The following is a 27184-nucleotide window of genomic DNA, read 5'->3' as shown; positions in this document are numbered from 1 at the left end:
CATCTGGGTAACTAATATACAGCCAGGTACAAAGTAGGGCCTCTAATTATTTGTAAAATGCATTTCTGCAAACAGATAAACTATTCTGTCTTGATCAAATGGAATTAAGCTTAGGCCATGTCCCAGGCATCTTTGGGACTAATAAATACTTAGTAAATATCAAGCAGTGCTTTAGCCATCTATGCTGTTTGCCTTTATAATGTTCTCCTAACCCCCACCCCCAAATAAACTATGCACTGTTGTTCGTTAAAAAAGATTTGGGATCTAAATTTGTAGGTTCAATTATTGCCTCTGCTATTATATGACCCTGGACAAATCTCTTAGCGTCACTGAGCTTATTCATTAATTATTGGGTTCACGGTAACTACCTACATTTGATATCCCCATTTGTGAATTTCAAAGGAGCCTTTGCCTGTAATAGAGCTTTGAAAACTGCCTGCTACACAACGGTCACCTATTGTTTCATATTGAAAGGAGGTGTAAAAATCAGCTTCTCTCTCTCCCTTTCTCCCTTCCTCCCCCATTCCCTCTCTCCCTATCTCCTTTCTCCCTTTCCTTCTCTTTTTTTTTTTCTGAACATCTAGAATATAACCCAGAAAGAAACAGTATGGAAACAAATAGTTCAGAATCAAAGACATCCTGTCAAAGAAAGAGTAAAAATCAAGAATCAAAGTACCTCAGGACTCAATAATGCAGAAAATTCTAATAGCTACAGACAAACTGTGGCTTCTGAGGAGCCTAGATTCTAGGAGAAAGAAGAGAGCATTCTTGTGAAAGTGGTGAAATAAAGGGTTTTCAAGTACATCTGCACTGCCCAGAGGCTGGCAAAGTTATTAAAGTTGATTTTTCCAAACCAAACTCAAAAGGACCACCCAGGACAACTGGCCACCTGCCCTTTAAGTGATCATCTTTTTTTAAATGAATGAAGTTTGAAAAAGGCTAGTGAATACTGGCTCATAATGCTTTTATATGAAAAACTTATTTGACTGATTTTTTTTTCTCAATAAAGATGGTGGTTCAGAAAGGAACACCAAACGTTTTCTTGATTTAAATTGTGTCGTATAATACATAGACTTTTCTTCCTTGGGTTTCCTTTAAAAATATTAACAGGTTGGATAGCTATTCCATATTTTCAAAGTGGGTAACAAGGAACTTCTAATTTAAATACTTGTAACATTTATAGATTGATGTCATTTACTCTTATTTTCATTTACTGCTTGGAGTTATTGAGATATCAATGATATTTTTGAAATGCCTTTTTAACACAGGTAACTAAATCTTATAAGTAACCAAAATAACGACATAAACTGAGAAAAATTGTTTATGCTAATATTGAAGTCAGAATGTTAAGGAACCTTCACTACCATAAACTATGGCAAACTTTTGTAATGAAGACGAGGACAAAGTCTGACTTGAAGGGGAGCTTGGGAAAGTACTGGTGCATGGCGTAACGTCTGATTTCGTGGGTCTGCCAAGGGCTTCCTTTTTGTCTTTTTCCTTTTTATAGGCAGCGACAATAGTGACCATGTTTAATATTGATGCGCCTGCCCTCCTGGGAGGTACAGCATGTGCACTCCTTTTGAATACAAACGGCGTTTGATTTATATGGTAAACTCTTAGAATTTTGGAGATTAACATTTTAATCAACGCTAATCTCCTAGTATTTTCACTGTGCCTCATCTCGCCCTTTTTTTTTTTTTTTTGGTCATAAAGTCGGAAAGAACAAACTTTTGGAAAATGACAGCTAAGGGTCTCCTGGAGAATCGAGGTCTGCAGGAAACATAAACTCAGCACAATGTATAAATCTCTCTCCCCAACCATATGCTCAAGTGCATCGACAGAGTTATCGGGGCAGGCCAATTATTAAAGCACCAGAACTATCCATCCACTCAGGCAATCCCTGACGAGCCAGGCTTCGTCCCCAGGGAGCTTCTGGGAGCAGCGTGCGTGGCCGTGCCGTTTTGGCACTGCCCAGTTTGGCTGCAGTTTTCCCCGGTCTAAAACGTCCCTTGGGAAAAACCCTTTCCTCGCGGCGGGCCCGGGCGCTCCGCCCCCGAGGGCACCCGGCGGCCCCCCAACCCCCGCGCGGCGCCGCCCTCGCTCCTCGCGCCGGGGACCCGCGCGCCCGCGGCCCAGGCGGCGTGCCCGGCGCGCGCGTGCGGCCCGCAGCCGGCGCGGGCGGCGGGGGCGGCGGCGCCCCGCGGGGAGCGAGGCCGGGCCGCCGCGTCGGGCGCCGCCATTGGCGGGAGCCGCGCGCCGCGCGCCGCCCCGAGCGTGTTCGCGCCCCGCCGCTCCGGGCGCAGCCGCCGCGGCGCGTTCGGCACAGCGGCCGCCGCGGGACGAGCGTGCGGGGCGCCGCGCGGGCCCCGGCTGCCAGCGGCTCGCAGCGGGCGCGGCGCGGAGGCTCCCGCCGCGCGGGCCGGGGGCTGAGGCCGCCCGCGATGGCCTGAGTGGCGGGCGCGGCGGCAGCATGGGCAACCAGGACGGCAAGCTGAAGAGGAGCGCGGGCGACGGCCCGCACGAAGCCGGCGGCGCCGAGGATGCCGCGGGGCCCAGGGACGCGGACGCCGCCCGGAAGGGGGGCGCGGGCAAGAAGGCGCCCGGCCGGCACGGCAAGGGCGGCGCGGGCGAGGCGGGCCGGAGGAAGAGCAAGGCGGACTCGCGGGCCTCGGTCTTCTCCAACCTGCGGCTCAGGAAGAGCCTGGCCCGGGGCCGCGGCGCCGGCGGCTCGCGGGAGGATGTGCTGGACGCGCAGCCGCCGCCCGGCGGGGAGCTGGACAGCGCCCACTCGCTGGCCACCAGGACCCCGGACCTCAGCCTGTCGGCCGACGAGGCAGGCCTGTCCGACACCGAGGGCGCCGACCCCTTCGAGGGGGCGCGGCCGGGCCGGCGTGGGCCCGCCGAGTCCGGGGGCGGCGCCCGGGCGGCCGCCGAGGACCTAGACGCTGGCGCGGGGGCGCAGGATGGACAAAGGACCAGCTCGGGCTCGGACACGGACATCTACAGCTTCCACTCGGCCGCCGAGCAGGAGGACCTGCTCTCCGACATCCAGCAGGCGATTCGCCTGCAGCAGCAGCAGCAGCAGCAGCAGCAGCAGCAGCAGCAGCAGCAGCAGCAGCAGCAGCAGCAGCAGCAGCAGCTGGGCTCGCAGGAGGGCACAGCGCCCCCCGCCGCCTCCCCGCAGACCGGGGCCTTCCTGTGCCTGGACCGCCTCCTGCTGGGGCCGCTCGGCCAGGCCGCGGAGGCCCCCGGCAGCCCCGAGCCCGCGCCGGCGGCGCCCTCCGAGCGGCCCGGGAGCCCGGCGGCCGAGCTCCCCGCGCCCGAGCGGCCGCCGCCGCCCGGCGCCCGGGACCCCGAGGCGGCCCGGCCCCCCGCGGCCCAGCCCGCGGCCGCAGACTCGCCCTGGCCCACGGCCTTCCCGTTTCCCGAGGGCGCGCCGGGGCAGGGCGCAGCCGCAGCTACCGCGCCGGGGGCGGCGGACACGGACGAGGACGGGGAGGAGGAGGCCTTTGAGGATGCGCCCCGGGGCTCCCCGGGAGAGGCGTGGGGCGCCCGCGAGGCCGCGCCGGAGCCGGGCGCCGAGCGGGGGGGCGCGCCGCCGGGGCCCCCCGCGGCCGCCTCGCTCCCGGGCAGCCCCGCGCCCAGCCCGCGCCGCTTCCGGCCCTACCCGCTCGTCGCCCCCTGCTACGTCAAGACCACCACGCGGCAGCTCAGCTCGCCCACCCAGTCCCCGGCCGCGTCCCCCAGCCAGAGCCCCCGCGTCCCGCGGCGCCCGGAGGCCGCGCTGGGCCGCGGCGCCAGAGCCGCCCTCGCCTCGGCGGCCGCGTCGGCCACGAAGCCCAGGGCGGACGGGGGCCTGGCGGGCGGCCTCAGCCGCTCGGCCGACTGGACGGAGGAGCTGGGCGCGCGCCAGCCCCGCGCCGGGGGCTCGGCCGAGCTGCTGGAGCGCGAGTCCGGCCCTGCGCGGGCCGCCGGCTCGTGCGCGGCGCCCGCGGCCGAGGGCTTCCAGGGCGTGTTCTCAGGTGAGCGCCCCCGGCGGCTCCCCGTGCGCTCCTGGGCCGGGGGCCGCGACCTGCGACAGGCCCTGGGCGTGCAGGCTGGCTTTACAGGCATAGCTTCTTACAAGGACCGAGGGGAACCGATGAGCCTTGTCTGCCCCAAGTCATCTCCAGAGAGGGTTACTCTGCCCCTTTCTGCCAAGTGTCTGGTGGCCCTGCTCAGGGTCATGCCCAGCAGATAAACTCCGCGAGCTGGTAACCCACCCCGCATCTTACATCCCAAGATCCTTCTTCTCTTTCCTCCTCATCCCACAGCATTGAAAAGAACAACATTGTTCATGGCCCATTCACAAACACAAAGATCAGTGTTGGAGAAACAAATCATTTGCCTCTGGCAACCTCTGCCCACTCTAAAACATATGTATGCATGTATGGGTATACTTGTGTATGTATGTATGTATTTGCACACACACCCTTATATGTAATACAAAGTTTTAATCTTCCTGCAATCTGGAGGTGACTACTCAGTGAGTTTAAGTGTTCACCTGTTTGCTGATGCAAGCAAGTCCAGTTCACGTTATTAAAAATTCATAATGAAGTAGAATATTAGGTCTAATTTTCCTTTGGCTTCATGGTCCAGTCAGTACACGGTGCAGCTTGGAGATGGTGAAGGCGAGAAGCATGAGCACAGTGATTCAACCAGTAGCTCTCCTCCTCAGCATGTGTTGTGTACTCAGGTCATAAACGACCAGTTTATTGTAGTAAATGTCAGAGAGTATAATAAGTTTATCATTTCTTATAGGCTTTCAGGTCCCAAGGCCTTGCCTTAAGAGCCCACTGAAAAAAATGTCAGTTTCCTGTTTACATAGAACTTCTACCTTGAATTTTTGAAGAAAATATTGAGCATAAGAATTTAATGAATAGGAAAAATTGAAAATTTATACAAGCACTGCATCTTGTATATGTGATAAATATTTGAAAAGCAATTTGAGAATTTAAAAATCATGTCCTATTTTAGTTTTATGTATGATAGGTTCCTCTATACAACATAACTTAGATGAAATTTCACCATAAGATGATCACTTCTTAGTTGGTTAAATACTGTTAGTGTTGTCGGAGCTACTCTTGTTGACCACAGTTTAATTTTCATCAATGGGAGATCTTTTATTGTGTAATTACAGAAGCTCATTCTTTATGGTAGCCTCTTATATTCATTTTATATGCTGTCTCTTTTCACTTTTCCTCCCTTAGCTCCTCTTTGTTAGATAGATTGAGTTAAAAAGAATGCATGTAGTTGTGGGGAAAAAAATTAAAGCCTGTTTTTGATGGAAGACTATTGGAAAGTTGTTAAGTTTTTGTGAATTTAACGTTGGTGAGAAATTTTCTGTTTAGGTAAGATTCTTTTATATGTTATTTTTCTAAAGATGAAAATAACTCACCATAATTAAGACTAGCATTCATTGATTTTGATGATTGATGTTTCTAGTAGCATAAGACTTCAGAAATTAGTTCATTTAACAAATGGATACATAGATACATACATGTATACATACTCATACATAGACGTGTGGCACCCACATGGAACCAGGCCGTGTGCTAGCCGGTAGGTGATGCAAAGATCTTTAAATCATGGTTCTGCCTGTCCAGGTCTCACTGACGAAGTGAAGAGAGAGACAGGAAATGATGGTAGTTCTTGGGAATAAATAGAGATATGCAGTAGAGTCAGTGGGCGCGTCGAGAATCCAATGACGCACCTCCTAGGTAGGGGGTGAGAGAAAACCTAGGACTCTAAACAGGCTGAAGTTTTCCTTCCCTTTTTTTAAAAAAAGTATTTTCTTGGAAATTGCATTTCATCTTAATTTCCTAAGTATTTGAAATTTGGCGCCCTGTTTGTGGAGTCCTGCAGGAAGCCCTGGGTTTCGTTGTCCTCTCCAGGCAGGTCACCGTGCAGAGTAAAAGGGCAGTTAGCTGCCTTAATAGGAAGATCGCCTACTTTGTATTGGAGAGTTGGACGGAGCTGGGCAGTGCCCAGTAGATCTCTTTTTGCATAGCAGCTTCCATGTATTTAACTCATCCAGTCAGCATCGCTTTCTGAAGAAGAGAAGTGGTAGGTTTCAACTAACCTTGTAACTGGTGGGAAAATGAGGGAAAGAGATGAAATAACTTTCTCAAGGTCATCCTGTGACTCATTCAGAGGCAGAGCCAGAAATAGAAGCTGAGTCTCCTGAGTCGAATCCGAATGTCCTTGCTTATTACTAATGTTTGGATGTTCAACACAGTAAGACAATACATAGAGTTGAAAGGCATGTTAAGTAAGTGCGGTAGGATTTAAGGCCTTCCATTATGAGCTCTTCCACTTTCTCTTTTTTATAAGGGGTACGTTAATCTAATTATTTCACATGTGGCCTTCCTTGGGCTGGATAAAAGGTGACTGTTGGCCCAAGTGAGCCCGATTTCCTCGAGGCAGCTTGTGGAAACGGCTCTTCTGGTGGTAGAGTGAGTCCAGACTGACGCAGAGGCCCTTGCTTCTCAGTGGTTGCCTGTTTTCTTGTCATCTGGCCTTCCATTTGGTTCTTTACCATCCTCTACTATTTGACTGGGGAGCACTAGCATTGTCCTTAGGGAAATTTTTTTTTTTGGGGGGCTTTTGTTTTGCATGTGTTTGGATCAGTTGATAGCCAGCTGCCTTTGAAAAGCAGGTGATCATTTTATCTATAAGCGTCCATAAACATCTTTTATTTTTAAGCCATAGAATGAGGGCTGTCAGCTCTGCAGGAAGGAACAGATGTTTTCCGCTTTTTACTGCCTTCAAAACGTAGGAAAAAAATAAAGTGAAGAGGACCCTCGTTTTGTGTCTCTTTTATGGATATGTAAACATTTAGCAATGATGTAGACCAAAACATATTATTTTAGCTATTAAGAAACTGAAGTTGTCTTAGGCTCTTGCACTGCAATATTTTACAATTAATTCGTTTGAAATAAATATGTTTCAGTGTTCAGTAGGACAGATTCCTTCTGAAATTTGAAAGGTTCCTTTACGCTTTAAGTATAGCACAAGTTTGTTAATAGAATTTTACTGTTAATGTTTAGATATCTTTAAAAGGCTAAAATTGTGATGTTAAATCACTTTTGATAGGAATCTTTCCAAAGTCAATTGTGTACTTATCTGTCTTTTTAAACATTTAATCTATTTAAATAGCTTAATGTCATCATCAGGCACCTCATTGTTACGTCCTGTGAGAACACTGATGGGAGCCCTGAAACGGCTACCCCAGCATGCAGGCTGGTGATTCCAGTCTGCTCTGTGGAAGTTTTGCATCTCTCTCGTTTTCTTGACTCTTTCCTTGCTGTCAGCTATTTATTCTTCGGTCTCTCTTTAGCCATCTTCCCCCAATTCCTTCTAATTTGATTTTCTAATCAATTTGTTATTGGCTTGCAAGTCCTGTAGTTAAACGATGCTAGCTGTGTTTGTTGTACATCACATGCCCGCTCTGTGCTCAGTGCATGGCCTCAGGATCTTCAGTCCTTACAATAGTATAAACTATTCATAACTGCTGCTTAGTCCCATTTTCCCAATGAGCAAACCAAGGCTCAGACAAGTGAAGTAACTTACTTAGGTCGGTCAGCCAGTAAGTGGCCCATCCAGGATAGGTTAGAAAACAGAATGTAAATGTGCATAGAACAAAACCAAAGGATTCACAGTGAGCTGCTAGAGGACTGGCTAATTAGTAAAGTGCTTGGGTTTTAGAGCTTGGATTGTGTGACCCTCTTTTTGGTTTTCCAGAAGGTATCTAGACTTTTATATCAGTGGAGGGAAGGGCCGAAGCAATGCAGTATGTGTTTTCTCATACGGCTTGTTAAATACTCACACTGTGACTTTTTTAAGGCCAGAGGCCGGAGTATTTCTAGCAGTAGCACTGGCAGAGTGTGGCTGTCCAGCGAATGCCCTGGAAATGAGTGGAAGTTGGAATTCCTCCCTCGCGCATACACTTTGTAGTATGCACCAGCACGGCAGGAGGTGGTGGGCTCTGTCCCCTCTGCGGGCCCTGCCTTCCTGGGTGCTGTGCCCCAACGTAGACTTGGTAGCAGAATCTGGGGCGGGAAGTACTGTTCTCAAATCACTTTCGTTTGGTGTCAAACATCCTTTTCATGGTGTCTTTTGGTTTGTGGTATTCCATCTGTTGGTTTGGGTGGAAGTCAAGAACCCCAATAACTTCAGTGAGGGGTTTTAATGACTGCTGTATGAACTGAGCACTGGCCTAGTTTTACGTGCATTTCGGCATTGGATGTGATCCATTTGTATTTGGAATGGAGCAGGTGCTTTTAGAGCCACGTTCCTGCCGATGCTGTTAAGAAGGTGCTGAAAATATACAGGTGGAAAATGGTTGCGGTACTTGTTCTAACTTTTGGATTTAAGTGAATCATAGCTACCTCAGAGCCCATTTGAGATAGGGAGTAGAGTAAAAGGGTTTATTATTTTTTAGAAGAACGTTTCTTTGAGTAGTGTAATGAGTGAAAAGAGCATGACCTTAAACTTAGATGTAGATAATTTTGCATATTGGCCTTGCAATTTAGCTAAGTAACCCACCACAAGTAGTTTGTTTGCATCTTTATGAGAGTGGAGGAATAATTTAAAATGAAAAATGTTAAGATTAAATGAAATGGTATATATAAAGCCCCTACATCTCTGCCTGATATATAGGGGCACTCAGCGTTTGCTGTTTGCTTTCCTTCCCTGGTTTAATTGTTTTGTAAATGTCATTGTTCAAAGCAGTCAGAACCAAATTTGTTAAAGCAAAAACAAAACAGCTGAAATCCTAAGACAGAAAACTTGGCAGGATAGGAATTGATCGAATGCTAGTTGAAAATTAATGTGGTCACTGGTTTTTCACAATTGGCTTATGTATTTTCTATGTTTGTATGCATTTTTGTCACTTCATCAGAAATTCTGGTTTTCTGGGCGCTTTGGACAAGGAAAGCACAGGATGGGGGTGAGTCTGTGATTAGGGGGAGGTGCTGAGTTTTCAAGGAGACCGGGGAGGAGGAGGCAGCAGCCTGACACCTTCTGTGTTGTATATTCTCCACAGCATCTGCCTACAGCTGCCTGATGTCACAGCCTTGCCTCCCATGGTTTCCTTCATAAGCTACTTCAGGAAAAAAAAAAAAGGAAAGCCAATCTGGGCACTGTCCTTTGAACATGTATTTCATTTTCCTGACTTCGTGCCTTTGCCTTGCAGTTTTTCCCTCTTAGAATATACTGTCTGGCTGGATTTAGCATCTGCAGAGAGCTGATTGAATTCGCCTTGCCTCTGTGTCTCTGTTCCAGCTAAACCTAGCTCACAGCCACCTCACCATCTTCTGCATTTCCTGCCCATAGGATACCATATACGCTTCTTGGGTTTTCACAGATCCTTTTGCTCTTCTTTCTTGTCTCCTCCATCTTTCCTTCCTTCTTGCCTGCTTATCTGGTTTCATCCATCCATCCGCCACTCTTCTCTCATCCCATGCAGATGTATTTATGTGGCACCTGCTGTGTGCCAGGCAAAATTATTGATCCTGAACATATTAATCTCTTTTTGAATACTTGTTTGCCTCTCCCCACTTTTTCTTTTTTTTGCATTACAGTGAAATTGGGTGCCCAGATTTCTTATTAGCAACTGAAACTAGTTGAATTTAAGCTGGGAAGTTGCTAATATTTTTGGATAGTTGAAATTTTTGTCATTTGAGTGTGATTGAATCACTGGTGAAGAGAGAGTGATACTTTAATACCTATTCTTAGTTCTGTTGATTAATTTAAAAATAGCAATAGTAATATAGTAACTATAAGCTTCCAAATATAAATCTTATTGATAATGAAAGAAAAGGTAAAGGAAATTGAGAAAATTTTATTCCTTTGTTCATTCCTGCATTTGCATTATAAATAATTATATGATGTGAATGCAATTTAGCATGAAGGGGCCATTGGTAAGAAATAAATACTGCCTTCTAATCTGATGGTTATTGGATGCAATTTTATTGACCAAAAACTTTCTAAGTCTTTTAAAAATAGACTTTATTTTTTAGAGCAGTTGTAGATATGCTGAAAAATTGGGCAAAAGTATGATGAGTTCCCATATACCCCTTCTCCCATCACATAGTTTCTCCTATTATTAACACTTTGCATTTGTATAGTATATTTGTTACAATTGATGAAACATACTGACACATTAGTATTAATTAAAATTCATTGTTTATATTAGGGTTTACTCTTTTTACTGCCCTTTGTACTGTAGGTTTTGACCAATGCATAAGGTCATGTATCTACCACTATAGTATCATACAGATTAATTTCACTGTCCTAAAAATACTGACCTCCATTTATTCATCCCTTCTCCCTCTCCCCAAATTCTGACAACCACTGATCTTTTACTGTCTGTGTAGTTCTACCTTTTCCAGAGTGTCATGTGGTTGGAATCATACAATATGTAGCTTTTTCAGCCTAGCAGTTTTCTCTTTTTAAATTTTATTAAATTGTCTTTTTTTAAAAAAGATACATAGATCACAAAAAAATGTTACATTAAAAAATATGGGAGGTTCCCACATACCCCACACCCCACTCCCCTACTCCTCCCATTATCAACAACCTTTTTCACCATTGTGGCACATTCATTGCATTTGGTGAATATGTTTTGGAGCACTGCTGCAACGCATGGATTATAATTTACATTGTAGTTTACACTCTCCCCCAGTCCATTCAGTGGGTTATGGCAGGATATATAATGTCCAGCATCTGTCCCTGAAATATCATTTAGGACAATTCCAAGTCCCCAAAATGCCCCCATATCTCATCTCTTCTTCCTTCGCCCTGCCGTCAGCAACAACCGTGGCCATTTTCTTCATTTTCAATGCTACAGTTTCTTCCATTACTAGTCACAGTAGTTCCATAGTAGAATACCAGTAAGTCCATTCCAATCCATATTTATTCCTCCATCCTGCAGACCCTGGGATGGCGATGTCCACTCCACCTCTAAATTGAGAGGGGGCTTGGGTCCCACATGGCTGATGAATGGGATTCTCCTGCTTGCAGTTGTAGACTCTCTCGGTTCCCTGGTATGGTGGTTGACCATCTTCACCTCCCTGTTAGCCAACCTGTGGAAGTCCAACAAACCGGAGAGTGGTAGCTGCAACTCTGCTGAGGCTCAGGGCCCAGCTGGCACGTGACCAGTCCAGAGATTGAAGTCTCCTGGGTATACACAAACCCCAGCACCAACCACAGTTTCAGTAAAAGTGACAGAAGAGGCATGTGTAGAAAGTTCACATCTGATTCCAACTCCATCACACTCAGGAACACTAATTCCAAAGTAGGGCCCACTGACAAGGCACTGAACTCCAGAGTCACCTGCCATGATCGTAGAACCTGTGTGTCTCTGTAGCCCTCAGGAGCATCAGTACCTGGGGTTGTATATACTTTGGCTGTCTCTGGGATCCTGCTGAGATGTGTGTAAGCGTGACCCCTCTGATGACCTCCTGACTCTTTTTTGAACACTCTTAGTCATATAAACTCATTTGTCATTACCATTTCCCCCTTTTATTCAAGGTCTTTTTCTAGTTGCATCACCAGTTAGTGATTGGTAGTAATCCTCCATGCCAGGGAGGCTCATCCCTGGGAATCATGTCCCATGGTAGGGGGAAGATAATGTGTTTACATACTAAGTTTGGCTTAGAGAGTGGCCACATTTGAGCAACATGGAGGCTCTCAGGAGGTAACTCTTAGGCACCCTGCAGCTCTAGACCTATTTCAGGCACACAGGCTCATAAGCATGGTCATCAGTATCAAGGGCTCATCATTGGAGCATCCTTCTTCACTGGACTTTGCCCTTGCACTTGGGGGATTGTTGCTGTTCCATTGGGGAATGTGACAGAGCTCCCCTGCCTAGGAATTCAGCACTCCCTCAGTTGTTGTTTTTAATTGTAACTACTATGAAAATACCCAACATATATCTGAACATTTTTATGTCCCCTATATACATGCCCTGGAGAACTCCCTCCCACCTATATGTCCCCCATCAATAACACCCCACACCAGCATTCTTCCCCTGCCATAGTTGAGTCCCTCTGTGGTCCAAAACTTAAAAAATGAAGGCTAATATATTACAGCCTGGCTTCTTTCACTTAACAATCTGCCTTGACGTTTCCTCCATCTCTTTTTGTAGCTTGATAGCTCATTTCTCTTTATCACTGAATAATATTCCATTAAATGAATTTGCCAAAATTTGTTTACCCATTCACTTATTGAAGGGCATCTTGGTTACTTTCAATTTTTGGCAATTATAAGTAAAACTGCTATAAACATTCATATGTGGGTTTTTGCATGAACATAAGGTTTCAACTCATTTGGGTAAACAACTAGGACCATGATTACAGCATCATAAGGTAAGCCTATCCAAACTTTTGTAAGAAACTGCCAGACAGTATTCCAAAGTAGCTATACCATTTTGTATTCCCCCCAGTAATGAATTAAAGTTTCTGTTGTTCCTCATTCTTGTTGGCAGTTGGTTTGGCCAATGTTTCAGATTTTAGCCATTCTAAAGATTTATTTATTTATTTTAGTTCTCTCCCCTTTCCCCCTCCCCCAGTTGTCTGCTCTCTGTGTCCATTCACTGTGTGTTCTTCTGAGACTGCTTCTGTCCTTATCAGTGGCACCGGGAATCTTTTTGTTGTGTCATCTTGATGTATCAGCTCTCCGTATGTGTGGTGCCATTCTTGGGCGGGCTGCACTTTTTTCGTGCTGGGCGGCTCTCCTTATGGGGCGCACTCCTTGCTCATGGGGCTCCCTTACGTGGGGGACACCCCTGCGTGGCACGGTACTCCTTGCGCGCATCAGTGCTGCACATGGGCTACCTTCACACGGGTTAAGGAGGCCAGGGGTTTGAACCACGGACCTCCCATGTGGTAGACGGTCGCCCTATCCATTAGGCCAAATCCACTGCCCTAGCCATTCTAAAAGATAGGTAGTGATATCTTGTTTTAATTTGCAATTCCCTAACAATATGATGCTGAGCATCTTTTTATATGTTTATTTGCCACCAGCCTTAGCTTGCTAGGACTGCTATGGCAAATAGCACACACTAGTTGGCTTAAACAACAGGAATATTTTGGCTCACAGCTCTGGAGGCTAGAAGTCTAAAATCAGGGTTTTGTCATGTGGGATTAAGACCCACCCTGATTTCAGTGTGGCCTCATCAAATAAGCCCATACCTCAACTAAAAGAAATACCTTCAGAGGTCATAGTTACAAATGGGTTCACACCCACAGGACACAGGGTTAGGATTTGAACATATCTTTCTGGGGACAGTCCCCAGTGCCATCTGTATATCTTTGGTGAGGTATCTGTTCAGATCTTTTGCTCATTTTTAATTAGGTTCTTTATTTTCTCATGGTTGCGTTTTCAGATTTCTTCGTATATTTGGGATACAAGTCCTTTATTAGATATGTGTTTTGCAAATATTTTCTCCCAATCTGTGGCTCGTCTGTTATTCTCACTGTCTTTCAAAGAGCAGACTTTTAAATTTTAATGAAGTGCAATTTATCAGATTTTTCTTTCATGGCTCGTGCTTTTGGTGTTATGTCTTAAAAGTCATCATTCAGTTGAAGGTAACCTAGATTTTCTCTGATATTACCTTCTAGAAGTTGTACAGTGTTATGCTTTATAGTTAGGTCTGTGATCTATTTTGAGTTTTTGTGAAAAGTTTAAGGTCAGCGTCAAAAGTCATAAATGTATATATATTTTTTGCATGTGGATGTACAGTTGTTCAAGTGCCATTTGTTGAAAAGACTATCCTTTCTCCTTTGAATTAATTGCCTTTCCTCTTCTGTCAAAGATCCATTGACTATATTTACATGGGTCAATTTCCCAGCACTCTGTTTTGTTCCTTTGATCTACTTGTCTTTTTCACCTATACCACACTATAGCTTCATGGTAAATTTTGAAGTTGGGTGGTGTCAGCCCTCTGACTTTGTTCTTCTTCAGTATGGTATTGGCCATTCTGAGTCTTTTGCTTTTCCATATAAACTTTAGAATTGGTTTGTCAATTTCCACAGCATAATTTATTGGGATTTTGACTGGGATTGCACTGAATGGACAGATCAATTTAAGAATTGACATCTTATATGTTATTTGATTTTTCTGATCAGTTTTATAATTTTCTTCATATAGATCTTGTATATATTTTGTAGATTTATAAATTAGTACTTAATTTTTTGTTGCTAATGTAAATTTCATTGTGTTTATAATTTCAAATTCCAATAGTTCATTATTGGTATATAGGAAAACAATTGACTTTTGTTTATTAGCCTTGTATTCTACAGAGTTGATATAATTTCTTTTTAGTTCCCAGAGGTATTTTGTTGATTCTTTGGGATTTTCTTCAGAGACAGTCACATCTATATGAACAAAGATTTTTATTTTTTCCTTCCCAATCTCTGTTTCCTTTTCTTGTCTTATTGCATTAGGTAGAATTTCCAGTGAGATGCTGAATAACAGTGGTGAGAGAACACCTTCTTGTCTTGTTCCTAAAGTTAGGGAGAACGATTCTCAGCAAGTATGATATTATAGCTGTAGGTTTTTGTATATATTCTTTATCAAATTGAGGAAGGTCCCATCTATTCCAAATTTTCTGGGAGTTTTTAAAATCATGAGTGGGTGTTGGATTTCTTCAAATGCTTTGAATATGATTATATGAATTTTCCTGTTTAGCTTGTTGCTATGATGAATTACACTAGATGATTTTCAAACTTAGAAGCAGTCTTGTATACCTGGAATAAATCCCACTTAGTTGTGGTATATAATTATTTTATATATTGTTGAATTAGATTTATTAATATTTTTGAAGATTTTTGTATCTATGTTTATGAGGGATATTATCATGTCATTTCCTTCCTAATTGAGTCCTTGCCCAGTTTTAGTTTTAGAATAATGTTGGCCTCATAGCATGAATTAGGAAGTGTTTTTTCTGCTTCAGTTTTCTGGAAGAGATTGTAGAAAATTGTTACCATTTCTTATTTAAATATTTGGTAGAATTTGCCAGTGAAACCATCAAGGCCTCTTGCTTTCTGTTTTGGGAGGTTTATTAGTTGTTGACTCAGTTTTTTTCACAGATATAAGCCTATTCATATTATCTATTTCTCCTTGTGTGCATTTTGGTACATTGTTTCTTAGAAGGAATTGGTCCATTTCTTCTAAGTTATCAAATTGGCGGGCACAGAATTGTTCATAATATTCCTTTATTACTCTTTTAATGTCCATGGGATCAGATATGATGGCCTCTCTTTCATTTCTGATATGAGCAATTTGAGTCCACCCTTTTTTTTTGTTTAGTTGCTCTGGCTAGAGATTTGTCCATTTTATTGATCTTTTCAAGGCACCATCTTTTGGTTTCATTGATTGTTCTCTATTAATTTCAGTTTCCAAATTCATTGATTTCTTCACTAATTTTTATTATGTTTTTTTTGTTGTTGTTGCGTCCTTTGAATTTAATATACTCTTATTTTTGCAGTTTCCTAAGGTGGAAACTTAGATTATTGATTTTTAGATCTTTCTTCTTTTCTAATGTATACATTCAATGCTATAAATTTCCGCTATGCACTGCTTTTGCTACATCCCAGATATTTTAGTAAGTTGTATTTTCATTTTGATTTAGTTCAGCATACTTTCAAATTTCTCTTGAGACTCCTTGACTCTTGTTATTTAGAAGTGTGTTGTTTAATCTGCAGATGTTTTGGGACTTTCTAGCTATCTCTCTGTTATTGTTTTCTACCTTAATTCCATTGAGGTCTATTTTTTAAACCTGTTAAGGTATATTTTATGGCCTAGGATATGTTCTGTCTTGATGGAGGTTCCATGTGAGCTTGAGAAGTGTATTCTGTTGTTTTGGGTTGAAGTAGTCTATAAATGTCAATTAAATCCACTTGATAGGGAAGAAGATGTGACTCAAGTGATGGAGCTTCCGCCTACCATATGGGAGGATCTGGGTTCGGTCCCTGGGGCCTCCTGGTGAAAAAGAAGAGAAAGTGTGCCTGCGTGGCAAGGTGGGGCCTGCGTGAGTGCCCATGTGGTGAGCCAGTGGCCCCACAAGTGAGTCATGCAGGATGATGATGACACATCAAAAGAGAGACGGGGAGAGTCAAGATGAAGCGCAGCAGGAACCAGGAACTGAGGCGGTGCCATTGACAGGGAACCTGTCTCCCCATCAGAGGTCTCCAGGACCAAATCCTGGTGAATCCTAGAGGAGAGAAAATGAGAAGACAAGATAACACAGACAACAAAAACAGCAGGGCAGGAAGAGGGGAAGGGGGGAAAATAAATAAATAAATCCACTCGATGGTGCTATTCAGTTCAACTATGTCTTCCTGGTTGATCTACCAATTACTGGTAAAAGGGGTGTTGAAATTCTCCTACTATAATAGAGATTTGTTTATTTTTCCTTGAAGTTATTTCAGTTTTTGCTTCATGTATTATTTTTATGCTCTGTTGTTAGGCACACACACAGTTTGGATTTTGCTGTCTTTATTATTATATAATGCCCCTCTTTATTTCTGATAATTTTCCTGGTCTGAAATTCGCCTTACCTGAAATTAATGTAGCTACTCCAGTTTTCTTTTGATTAGTGCTTGCATGATATATGTTTCCATCCCTTTACTTTTTTCTGAAAGAAAAAACCGATAATTTTATTTCATTTTTTGAAGACCATCTTGACGATTGATTTTATTGACTTAGATTTACTCAGTAGTATCTAGGGAAATACCTAGGCAGGAAAAAGAAAATCGTTATTTCTGAAATAATCATCTAAATCTAATAGAGATAGAGGGAATTTGTTAAAGTAAATAAGACAGTATCAATGTACAATTCATACAGTAGAGTTCAGTTTGAGCTTATTTCAGTGTTAAGGATTTTTAAAAATCTATTTTAGGGAAGCATCATAAAATAATGGAAAGAGGACAGGCTTTGGAGTAACCTGGATTCTTAGAGTAGATCTAAAACTTATCAGCTGATTGATTTGGGGTAAATCACTTAATCTTATTTCAGTTTCCTTATCAGCAAAACCAGAATAATAATTATTATTTCAGAATTATTTGACCACTAAACAAGTTCACATAGGAAACAATTAGCATATTGTATGGCACATACAATACACTCAATAAATGTCATTTCTACTTTAGTAATTATAAGTAATATCATTAAGCCCTTACTCTGTCCTTGGATGAATGTGTTACATGGACATCTGTTTTAATTCTTTCAATAACCTTTTGAGATTGGTTTACTCCCACTTTACAAATAAGGGAGCTAAGGATTAGTGGTGTTAACTTGCACATTGTCATGTAACTAATAAGTGGCAGAATGAGACTCAAACAACCAAAGTCCATCTCTTTACTTTTAATCTATCTATCTTTTTATTTAAAGTAACTTTGGGGGAAGCGGACTTGGCCCAGTGGTTAGGGCGTCCGTCTACCACATGGGAGGTCCGCGGTTCAAACCCCGGGCCTCCTTGACCCGTGTGCAGCTGGCCCACGCGCAGTGCTGATGCGCGCAAGGAGTGCCGTGCCACGCAGGGGTGTCCCCCGCATAGGGTAGCCCCACGCGCAAGGAGTGTACCCCGTAAGGAGAGCCGCCCAGTGCGAAAGAAAGTGCAGCCTAACCAAGAATGGCACTGCACACAGGGAGAGCTGACACGAGATGATGCAAGAAAAAGAAACACAGTTTCCCGTGCTGCTCACAACAACAGAAGCGGACAAAGAAGAACACGCAGCAAATAGACACAGAGAACAGACAACTGGGATGGGGGCAAGGGGAGAGAAGTAAATAAATCTTAAAAAAATAAAAATAAAAAAAAGTAACTTTGGGAAGCAAATGTGGGTCAACTAATAGAGCATCCACCCATCTACCTACCACATGGGAGGTCCAGGGTTTGGTACCCAGGGCGTCCTGGCCCATGTGGTGAGCTGGCCCACACACAGTGCTGATGTGTGCAAGGAGTGCCGTGCCATGCAGCGGTGTCCCCTGTGCAAGGAGTGTGCCCGCAAGGAGAGCCGCCCCAAACAAAGAAAACGCAGTCCACCCAGGAGTGGTACCACACACATGGAGAGGTGACACAGCAAGATGACGCAACAAAAAGATACAGATTCCCAGTGCCATCTGACAAGAATGAAAGTGGACACAGAAGAACATAGTGAATAGACACGAGAGCCGATAGCAGGGGTGGGGTGGGGGCATCAGGGAAGGGGAGAGGAAAAAAAATAAAGTAACTTTCTTGTAGGTAACATACAGTTTGGTCTTATTTTCTTAATCCACTCTGTCAGCTACTGTCTTTTTCTTTTTTTGCAACTGAAGGGAACATTTTTCAAATTTTTGGCTTAAGTATTAGTAATAGGCAGAATTACATAGCAAGTAATTATCATATCATTCCCTGTATAGGTCTGTATGCCATCCATATTACTGAATGAATAGTTGATCCACTAACTAGTCATTAGTTGTGATTAAAATTAGCAGGTGATATTTTCCACATTGATTGAAAACTGTTGTGTGTAACATGTCTGTCTAGAGAAGTAACAATATTTTTTGGTATTATATACGAACATTTAAAGTGAATTTGAGATGAAAAGTGAAGCATATTTTCCAAGTGACAACAATAATTTCTTATCTTAGGAACTGGAATAGTTAAAGATTTTTAAATTTCTGTTAATTGCCTTGTATCTTCTTCTACCAAATGAATACATCATTTAACAATTAGAATATGCAGATACTTTCACTGCTTTTAAGAATTTGGTGTAAAAATTGATTGACATAATATTTCTTTTTTACTAAGAAGTCACTTGACCTGTGATACTATTACCGGATTTTGTCTAGTTTCTTGACTGTGCTGCAGAAATGAATTCAAGAGCACATTTGGTGAAGTAGGCCGGTAATTGATTCAGGTCAAGAGGGAAGAGAAATGGGAGAAAATAATAGATCATGGGTCCCAGGTAGAGAGGAAGGGGCTGAAAAGTGATAAAGAGGGCTGCTTTACAGACTACAGGTTCCCATTATAGATTATAAATGCCCAGGTTTTACTTGTGTGGCCATCATGGCAGAGGGAAAATGGCAAGAGCGGCGTGCAGAGGTTCAGGGGTCCAAAGGCAAGAGCGAGTTTAGGCCTTGCACCTGCTTTTTGAACCATTAATTATTCCCCCCCTTTGCTAATGGCAGGGGAGGAGTTCTGGCTGTTTGCTGTTTTGATTGATTACCCCCCATCAATCCCCCAGGAGGGCCCAATGATAAAGTCCTTGGGGAATATCCGGGGCTTCTCCTGGCTTCTGGAGGAAATCTTGTTCTGAATGGCAGGATCTTGGGGGGTGGGGTGGGTCTTCCAGCCACCCTCTTGGGGTTATTGATGTCCATGTGGACTTCTTGTCAGATTCCAGATCTATCTATTGATTTCCTATCTTACTAGCTGGCTTCAATACCTCTTATGTTTACTTAGGGTATTTCAGTGTCTGGAAGTCAAATGTATTTCTGTTATAACTGCATACAAGCTCACCAAAGGTATGTTAAAACAAAAAGAAAGGAAGCAAATTAACAGTTGATGAATCCTGCTCGTCCACAGAGATGACCAGCATCCAAAGCAGGAAAGTAAATTGTCTTGCACTTGAGGAGCAGGAGCTGGGCCAGTGGGTGCTGCATCATCCGAGAGCTAGAGTCCGTGGAGGTGGCATCTGGTGTCATCTGGTGATGCAGGGTGTCATTGAATCCTGAATCCCACACCATCCTAGCTGGACGTACCTCTTGCCTTGATGATCTGATGGTCCAGAGGCCAAAACTGAAATGCAGCCATGGGCTGCACTTGGACCATTGAGACCTTCAGGACACTTACCCAAAAGCTTTGATTTTACAGCTGCTTTAGTTGGTTTTGGTCTTCCATGTGCATTTTCTTTTCCTGAGTCGTCCTGTCTTTTAAGTGATATATTTAGACCACAAAACCACTATTGATACAGTTGAATTAACACGAATCATGTATGTCACTTTCCTACTTATTGCTTGTTCTTTATTTTCCACTCTTTTTCTGTTTCCCTGGTTTTAACTGAGCATTTTACATGATTCTATTTTTTTCTCTTCTCTTAGCATATAAATTACACTTCTTATAAAATTGTATAGCAGTTGCCCTAGAGTTTGCAATATATGTTTAAAACTAATATAAGACAACTTTCAATAACACTATAGCACTTTACAGATAATGCAGATACCTTGTAACAGAGTATTCCCAATTTCCCCCTCCTTTTCCTTATCACACTACCAGTATGCATTTTATTTACCAATAGTAATATATTGCTGCTACTATATTATTATTATTTTTAAAAAGATTTATTTTTCATTTCTCTCCCCTTTCCTTCCCCCTACTTATCTGCTCTCTCTGTCCATTTCCTGTGTGTTCTTCTGTGTCTGCTTGTATTCTTGTCAGCAGCACCAGGAATCTGTTTCTCTTTTTGTTGCATCATCTTGCTGTGTCAGCTCCCTGTGTGTGCAGCCCCACTCCTGGGTGGCCCCACTCCTGGGCAGGCTGCACATTCTTCACATGGGGTGGCTCTCCTTATGGGTGCCCTCCTTGTGCATGGGGCTCCCCGTACACGGGGGACACCCCTGTATGGCAGGGCACGCCTTGCGAGCATCAGCACTGCACGTGGGCCAGCTTCACCACACAGGTCAGGAGGCCCTGGGTTTGAACCCTAGACCTCCCATATGGTAGGGGGATGCTCCATCCAGTGAGCCAAATCTGCTTATTATTTTTTGTAAACTTTTCTTTAAGATCAATTAAGAATAAGAAAAATAAAAGATTTCTGTTTTACCTACATTTATTCCTTCTTGAATGCTTGTTCTTTTTATAGATCCAAGTTTCTTACCTTATCACTTTCTTTCTCTTTAAAGAACTTCTGTGTGTCTAACTGGTTATAAATTCACTCAATTTTTGTTTGTCTGACAAAGTTTATGTCTCCTTCATTTTTGAAGGATAATTTTGTTGGATATAAAATTCTAAGTTGGTGATTTTTTTCCCCTTGCAATACTTTAAATATTTACTCTATGCTCTTCTTGCTTACTTGGTTTCTGAAGAGAAGTCTGATGTAATTTTAATCCCTGATCCTCTCTAGGTCAGATTTTTTTCTTTTTAAAATTCTGTTTCTTTCAAGATTTCCTCTTGATCTTTGACTTTCTTTAGTTTGAACATGATAAGTCTAGGTGTAAATTTGTTTGCATTTATCCTTTGTGCTTTCTGGATCTGTAGTTTGGTGTCTCTAAGTTAGGAAATCCTCAGCCAGTATACATTAAATATTCTGTTCTTTTTTTCCAGCCTTTTTTCTTTGCATTTCAGTTTTCGAAGTTTCTGTGACGTGTCTTCACGCTCACTGCGATTCTTTTCCTGGGCTGTGTCCAGGCTACCGATGACCCCATCGAGGACATTCTTCATTTCTGTTAGTGTTTTCAATTTCTCATATTTCCTTTTGACTCTTAGAGTTTTCATCCCTCTGCTTACATTACCCATTTGTTCTTGCATGTTTTCTAACTTTTTCCATTATAGCTTATCGTATGTAATCCTTATTTTAGATTCCCAGTCTGATCATTCCAAAATCTTTCTCATACCTGACTCTGGTTCTGAAGCTTTCTCTGTCTCGGTCAGCCTGTTTCTTTGTTTGTTTATTTGTTTTTGCCATTTAACATACCTTGTAGTTTTTGCTGAAAGAGAAAAATATTTTATGGGGTAAAAGAAATTGAGGCCTTTAGTGTGAGACTTTGGGCTTATCTGACCAGGAGTTGGGCTGTGTTTACTGTTTGCTGTAGCTGTAGGTGACAGAAGCTGACATTTTCTGCAGTGTCCTTATTTTTTTTTATCTCCCCTGTGCCTTTGGGTGTTCACCGAGAACCCCTCCTTAAGGAAGGTCCAAACCTTGCAATTCCTTCTGCTGTAGTCCCTTGTTATTAGAAGGTGCCTGCTGATGTGGCGAAGGGCAAGTGTTCTGTAATCTTAGGACTGGTTGCAGCCTTATCGGGAGCTTATTTCCCTGGGCTGTGTTCTTCCCACGTGCTTCCCGGCCTTCCCCCCCTTTCACTCTAGGTTAGAAGGGCTGCAGGTGGGTCTTTTCCTTCCCCTATTTGGTTAGATGCTGGTAAAATAGCCTCACTGGAGGGCAGCCTCTACTAGGAAGCATGGAATGCTCTGGGTGTATTTTAAATGGTTACATTTCCCCTCTCCCTGACGATAGCAGGAGGGGATTCCTCTCCCGTCTACACACTGAGAACCTCACTGGGCTCCTGCAGGTAAAACTCATAAAGTGCAGGGCACCCATCAGGCTGGGCCCCCAGAGGTTTTTCCCTCTTAAACTATGCATCCTCCTTCTCCGCGATTAACCCATTACCCTATAAGTATTCCCACCTGAGGCTGCTCCAGTGGCAGGGTCTGCGCCCGGTGAGCTGATTCTGTCCCTGCCTCTCCAGGTTTGAGGGTGATAGTTCCCTGGGACCTGAGTTCCCTGAGGACGCTGGGAAGAGCTGATGTTTTTCAGCTGTGTTGCTTCTTCCTGCTGTGAGGGCAGCAGTGATGACTTTCACGCGCTATACACATCTGACCAGAAATTGAAATGTTGATTTTGAGTATTGAAATTGAATATAAAAATATTATCAATGCAAGTATATGGAAAATATACTTTCTAATCCATTTGAAATGGTAGTTAGTGAAGCAAGGTGTTATCGAAATTGTACGAACAGGTGATACCAGCGATCAGGTGCTGTGGAAGGATGCCAGCCACGGCAGGGAGTTGTCCTGTTGATGCCGACTCCACCACGGACGATGGAGCGAAGACGGATGTTAGCTAAGTGTGTCCTTTAAGTCACTGCTTTCCAGACGCAGGCGGGGGAAGTGACATTGGTCTGTGAGTAGGCGGTAGTGCTGTGGTAGTGCAGGCTGAGAGGTGTCTCAGTCTGCCTCCCTCTTTAAGATATCCCAGTGGTTTCCTGGAACACACGGGCAGTAATTTCTTACCCCTTCTTAGCATCCTGCTTTCCCGGGCTGCAAAAGCAAATGCAGTGCTGCTGGGAAGACGCCTCCTCAGAGTCCCCGTCAACCCTGCGGTTCCACAGCAGTGGTGGTTCCAGCGCTCACCTTTCCTGCCTAGTGGTGATAGTCTGCGTGCCTAGAGCTTTTCTTTATTGTTGAAGCGTCAGGAAGTCCTTAGGCTGGGGGTTTCACTCAGACCACGGAGTAATATTTAATGGTGATGGTTGTTGGTGAGAACAGTGATGTTTTGACCTTCAGAGTTTTGATCCACTTTTGATTGATGCTAAAGGAGATGTAAATTGGCTGGACTGCTGTTACATGGTGTGAACTTAGCACGTGGTGGTTTTGGACACTAAAGTGGTGATTGTGTGTGTCGATTCATCCCTTACTGGAAGGGGGAGCTGTGTCACACAGCATTGGACCCAAGGGTTTCGAGGATCTGCAGTCTAATGTTGACACCAAATATACTGAGCAAGTCCTCTTAGATTTGTTATATCTCCTGTTCTTGGATGGATTATAGGCTTTGCATTTTTCCTTTATAGTTTAAAGGAAATGACTATTCAATAAAAGTAGTACTATTAATTCTGTTTTAGTATATTGGTTTTTATGTTTACAATTCCCCCTACTATTTCATATGCTTACACAAATAATTGTTATGAATCTGGAGTATTATATTTAGAGCTTTGTGTTGGCATAAAATTTTTCTAGAGACTAGAAGGACAAAAGATTCTGAGAGCTCCTAGGCTGTTTACTACAATTTTCTTTCTAACTGTTATTGACCTTACACAAGTGGATTTCTTTCAGTCCCATTAAGAAGCAAAAGAACTAGAATAAAACTATTTCAGGATTCCAAATAAATGAGTTTTAAAACTCAGTGGAAAGTTTTATAAGCATCGTTCTCATCTGACATTCTCATCTTTTAAAAGAGTAGTAAGAGCAAAGGGATAACGGGGGGATAATCCTTTACAACTCATTTTTAAGCCTATGTACTGGTAGACAATCAGTTCCCCTATTTATTTTTCTTTTTTTAAACTTTAGACCAGTTCTTGCCTTTTGGAGAGGGTAAGGCATATGAATTCTCTGTGGGAGCTATTGCATTTTGCAGTTACTCAAGATGTTCTTATGCAAGCAATTATATTTTACAGCGCTATTTTGGTTAAATGGCTTTGAGGATGTAAAATGTTTGGATAGTATGCTGGCAATTTATTTTAGGATACAGGGTTTGATCAGTTGCTATTTTACTTTTAGTAAAACCCCGAAGTGTGTTGAGTCTCTTGGACCCAATATTATGGGGTTGTGCGTATGGGGTTGAAGAACTCCAAAAATGTAGGTGGGGACAATTGACTGGGATGAAGACATGGTAAGTGAGGGCGTGGTCCCAGAAGCCTTCGGTTTTGCTTGGGTTATTTCTCTTAGGAGACTTACTTGACTCTAAATTCATAAATCATTTCACCACTGTCATCTCTGGGATCATAAAGGCTTAGGCTTGTGGGCTAAACCCATAAGGTCGAGTGACAAATTTCCTTTCCTATCAGCTTTACCAGTGGACTGCTAGGTCTATGTCCCTGCCCCATACCTCGGAGGCCTACTGTGCAGGGCTGATGGATCCAGCCTGTCTAAAACAACAGTTCCCCCTCCTCCTGAGTTCCCAGTCGAGGCATCTTTTCATAGTCCTTGATTCCTCCACTCTACGTTTCTCTATTATTTTCTTCAATATCTCTTTAATATATCTTCTGCTTTCTGTGCCCATTTCCTCTTCCCTTCCTAATTCAGGTCACTGTCAAAGCCTCTTCAGCATTCTCCCTGCCACAGTCTGACTTTTCACTAGTCCATTCTCTACAAAGCAAGCATAGTAAACGGTTTAAAATACAAATGCGAGCTGGTCAGTTGCAGTTTAGAAACATTTTGTGAATCCCTGTTGCCCATATAAAAGTTTAAATTCTTCAGGATGGTTTACAGTGCTCTGTAGTTTTGTCTGCTTCTTGTTGGTCAATCTCTTTACCATCCCTCCTCTGACCTAATTGCTTTAGTCATTCTTCAGATATCTCATATTCTTTCGGTAGTCTTAGGTAATATTGACTCTCCTGGGTCCTCAGGAAAAAAAGAGTCCATTTATTCATATTTCTCAGTTCACGACACACTCCAATGACTTGTTTGTTTATTCCTTAACATCTTTATTTCTCATTTCTTTTTTTTTTAAATTGATTTTGTAAAAATATTACATTAAAAAATATATATATATGAGGTCCCATTCAACCCCACCACCCCCACCCCACCACTCCCCCCCCAGCAACACTCACTCCCATCATCATGACACATCCATTGCATTTGGTAAGTACATCTCTGGGCATCTCTGCACCTCATGGTCAGTGGTCCACATCATGGCCCATACCCTCCCCCATTCCATCCAGTGGGCCCTGGGAGGATTTACAATGTCTGGTGATTGCCCCTGCAGCACCATCCAGGGCAACTCTTAAGTCCCAAAGGCGCCTCCACATCTCATCTCTTCCTGCCATTCCCCATACCCATTTTATTTCTCCTTTCAATTCCCTTTGCAGACATAGGGAACTGCTCTTATGTGTTTGATTAGTATCTTTGAAACTATATGTATTTTTAAAATGTATGTAGTTTTTCTGTGTATGCTTAGTTTTAATCTGTACAAACACTTTGAGTGGTAGACCTCATTCTATTACTTTTTTTCCTAAACTCAGAAGGCTAAGTTAAGTCTGGGTGAATATCTGCCTAGCTGATTGCTTCTTACTGCTATATAGTAATCCAAAAGATGAGAGTGCTACTGGGTTATATAACACCAGCGGCGCCTTCGTCTTTTATCGTATGTGAATAACGTCCACTAGACCTGTGCGACGTGGTGGCTCTGGGAGCGGTGCGTTCAGCTTATTTAAGCATTTGCACGGTGATGGACATCTCCAGTCTTGTCGTTCCTTGTCACCACAGATGACACTGACGAATATTCCCAAATGGGGTCCTATGTGCGAATATCTCTGGGGGTAGAATTGCTAGATCATAAATATTTACTTAATTTGTTGAAATACTCCCAGATTAGTTTCCAGAATGTGTTTCCCCAGTTTATGTTCCACTAGAACAGCAAATTGACATACAAATTTTCCAATTTTCACTAATCCAGTGAGTGAAAATGGTATCTCATTGCTTTACTTCTCCTGGCATAGTTAGCTGATGACTAATGCCTTTGTGAAAATCTTTCTGTATTTTCAGCCATTTGGGTTTACACTTCTATATTCATACCATTTGTACATTTTTCTGTAGGATTTACTAATTTTTCTTGTGTATTCTTAGCATTTCCTTGTATATTTTAGATATTACTCTATTACCAATGTTAGGCATATAATGGACTGGCACTAGTATCTATTCTACCCTTCTTCTGGTCTCCTTTCCTTACTTTAGGAGCCAAAACTCTGAAAGTGGCATTTTTCGGAATTGCTTGCAGGTTGATTTCAAATGTGATTTTGGTTTGGCCAATCAGATGAATAATTCCCACCAGATTTGGGAGGCCTGGACAAGGCCCGAGGCTGACTCCTGTTGTTTATATTTGCAGGCATAGCTGAGGAGCCGTCCGGTTCTTCCAGCGTTAGCAGCTAGCAGAGGTCTAGTGTCCAGGCACTGGTTTTCCTCATGGACAAGGCATGGAGTGTCCCTGTAGCGGGAGCTGGCAGCAGAGCTCGCCCAGCTCGTGCAGGCTGCCTGACCTAGCAGCAGTGCTTTCAGAGCCAAGGGCTGTGGGTCATTGAAGGAGCAGCAGCTTCTTTGGTGGCCTGGTTTTTGCTGTGGCTTTGTGAATAATTTCCAAAAAGATTCTAAAATCTTTTTATTCTGTCTTTCCAAGATTCTGTAAACCAAGTAATACTCAAGTAATAAATCTCTTCCTATTTAAACTATTTGGAGTGGTTTGAGTTCTACACGATCATTGAATCTGGACATATACAATCAGTTTTAAATATTGCAATTATCTTCCCCTTTTAAAATTTTGGTAGTGTACATTTTTGAATGGAAATTCTTAATGTATTTTTCACTTATGGTTTATAGTATTTTCCATCTCATTTAAGAAATTCTTTCTTTCTCCTAGGTTATAAAAAAATCTCTCTTCCATAGTCT

General features: G+C 43.2%; 1 protein-coding gene across 1 annotated transcript in view; it reads left to right on the top strand.

Moving 5' to 3' along the window:
• The first annotated feature begins 2438 nt into the window (after positions 1-2438).
• The window catches only part of FMN2 (formin 2), a 399341-nt gene continuing 374595 nt past the window's right edge, over positions 2439-27184 (top strand). The window contains 1 exon segment of the mRNA XM_058309485.2: positions 2439-4022. Coding sequence (XP_058165468.1) covers positions 2471-4022 — 1552 coding nt within the window. The 5' untranslated portion in view covers positions 2439-2470.

This window comes from Dasypus novemcinctus, chromosome 13 (assembly GCF_030445035.2).
Source record: "Dasypus novemcinctus isolate mDasNov1 chromosome 13, mDasNov1.1.hap2, whole genome shotgun sequence".
NCBI classification, from domain to species: Eukaryota; Metazoa; Chordata; class Mammalia; order Cingulata; family Dasypodidae; genus Dasypus; species Dasypus novemcinctus.
Note: the sequence above shows the minus strand (reverse complement) of the source record. Positions and strands in the feature narration are given on the sequence as shown.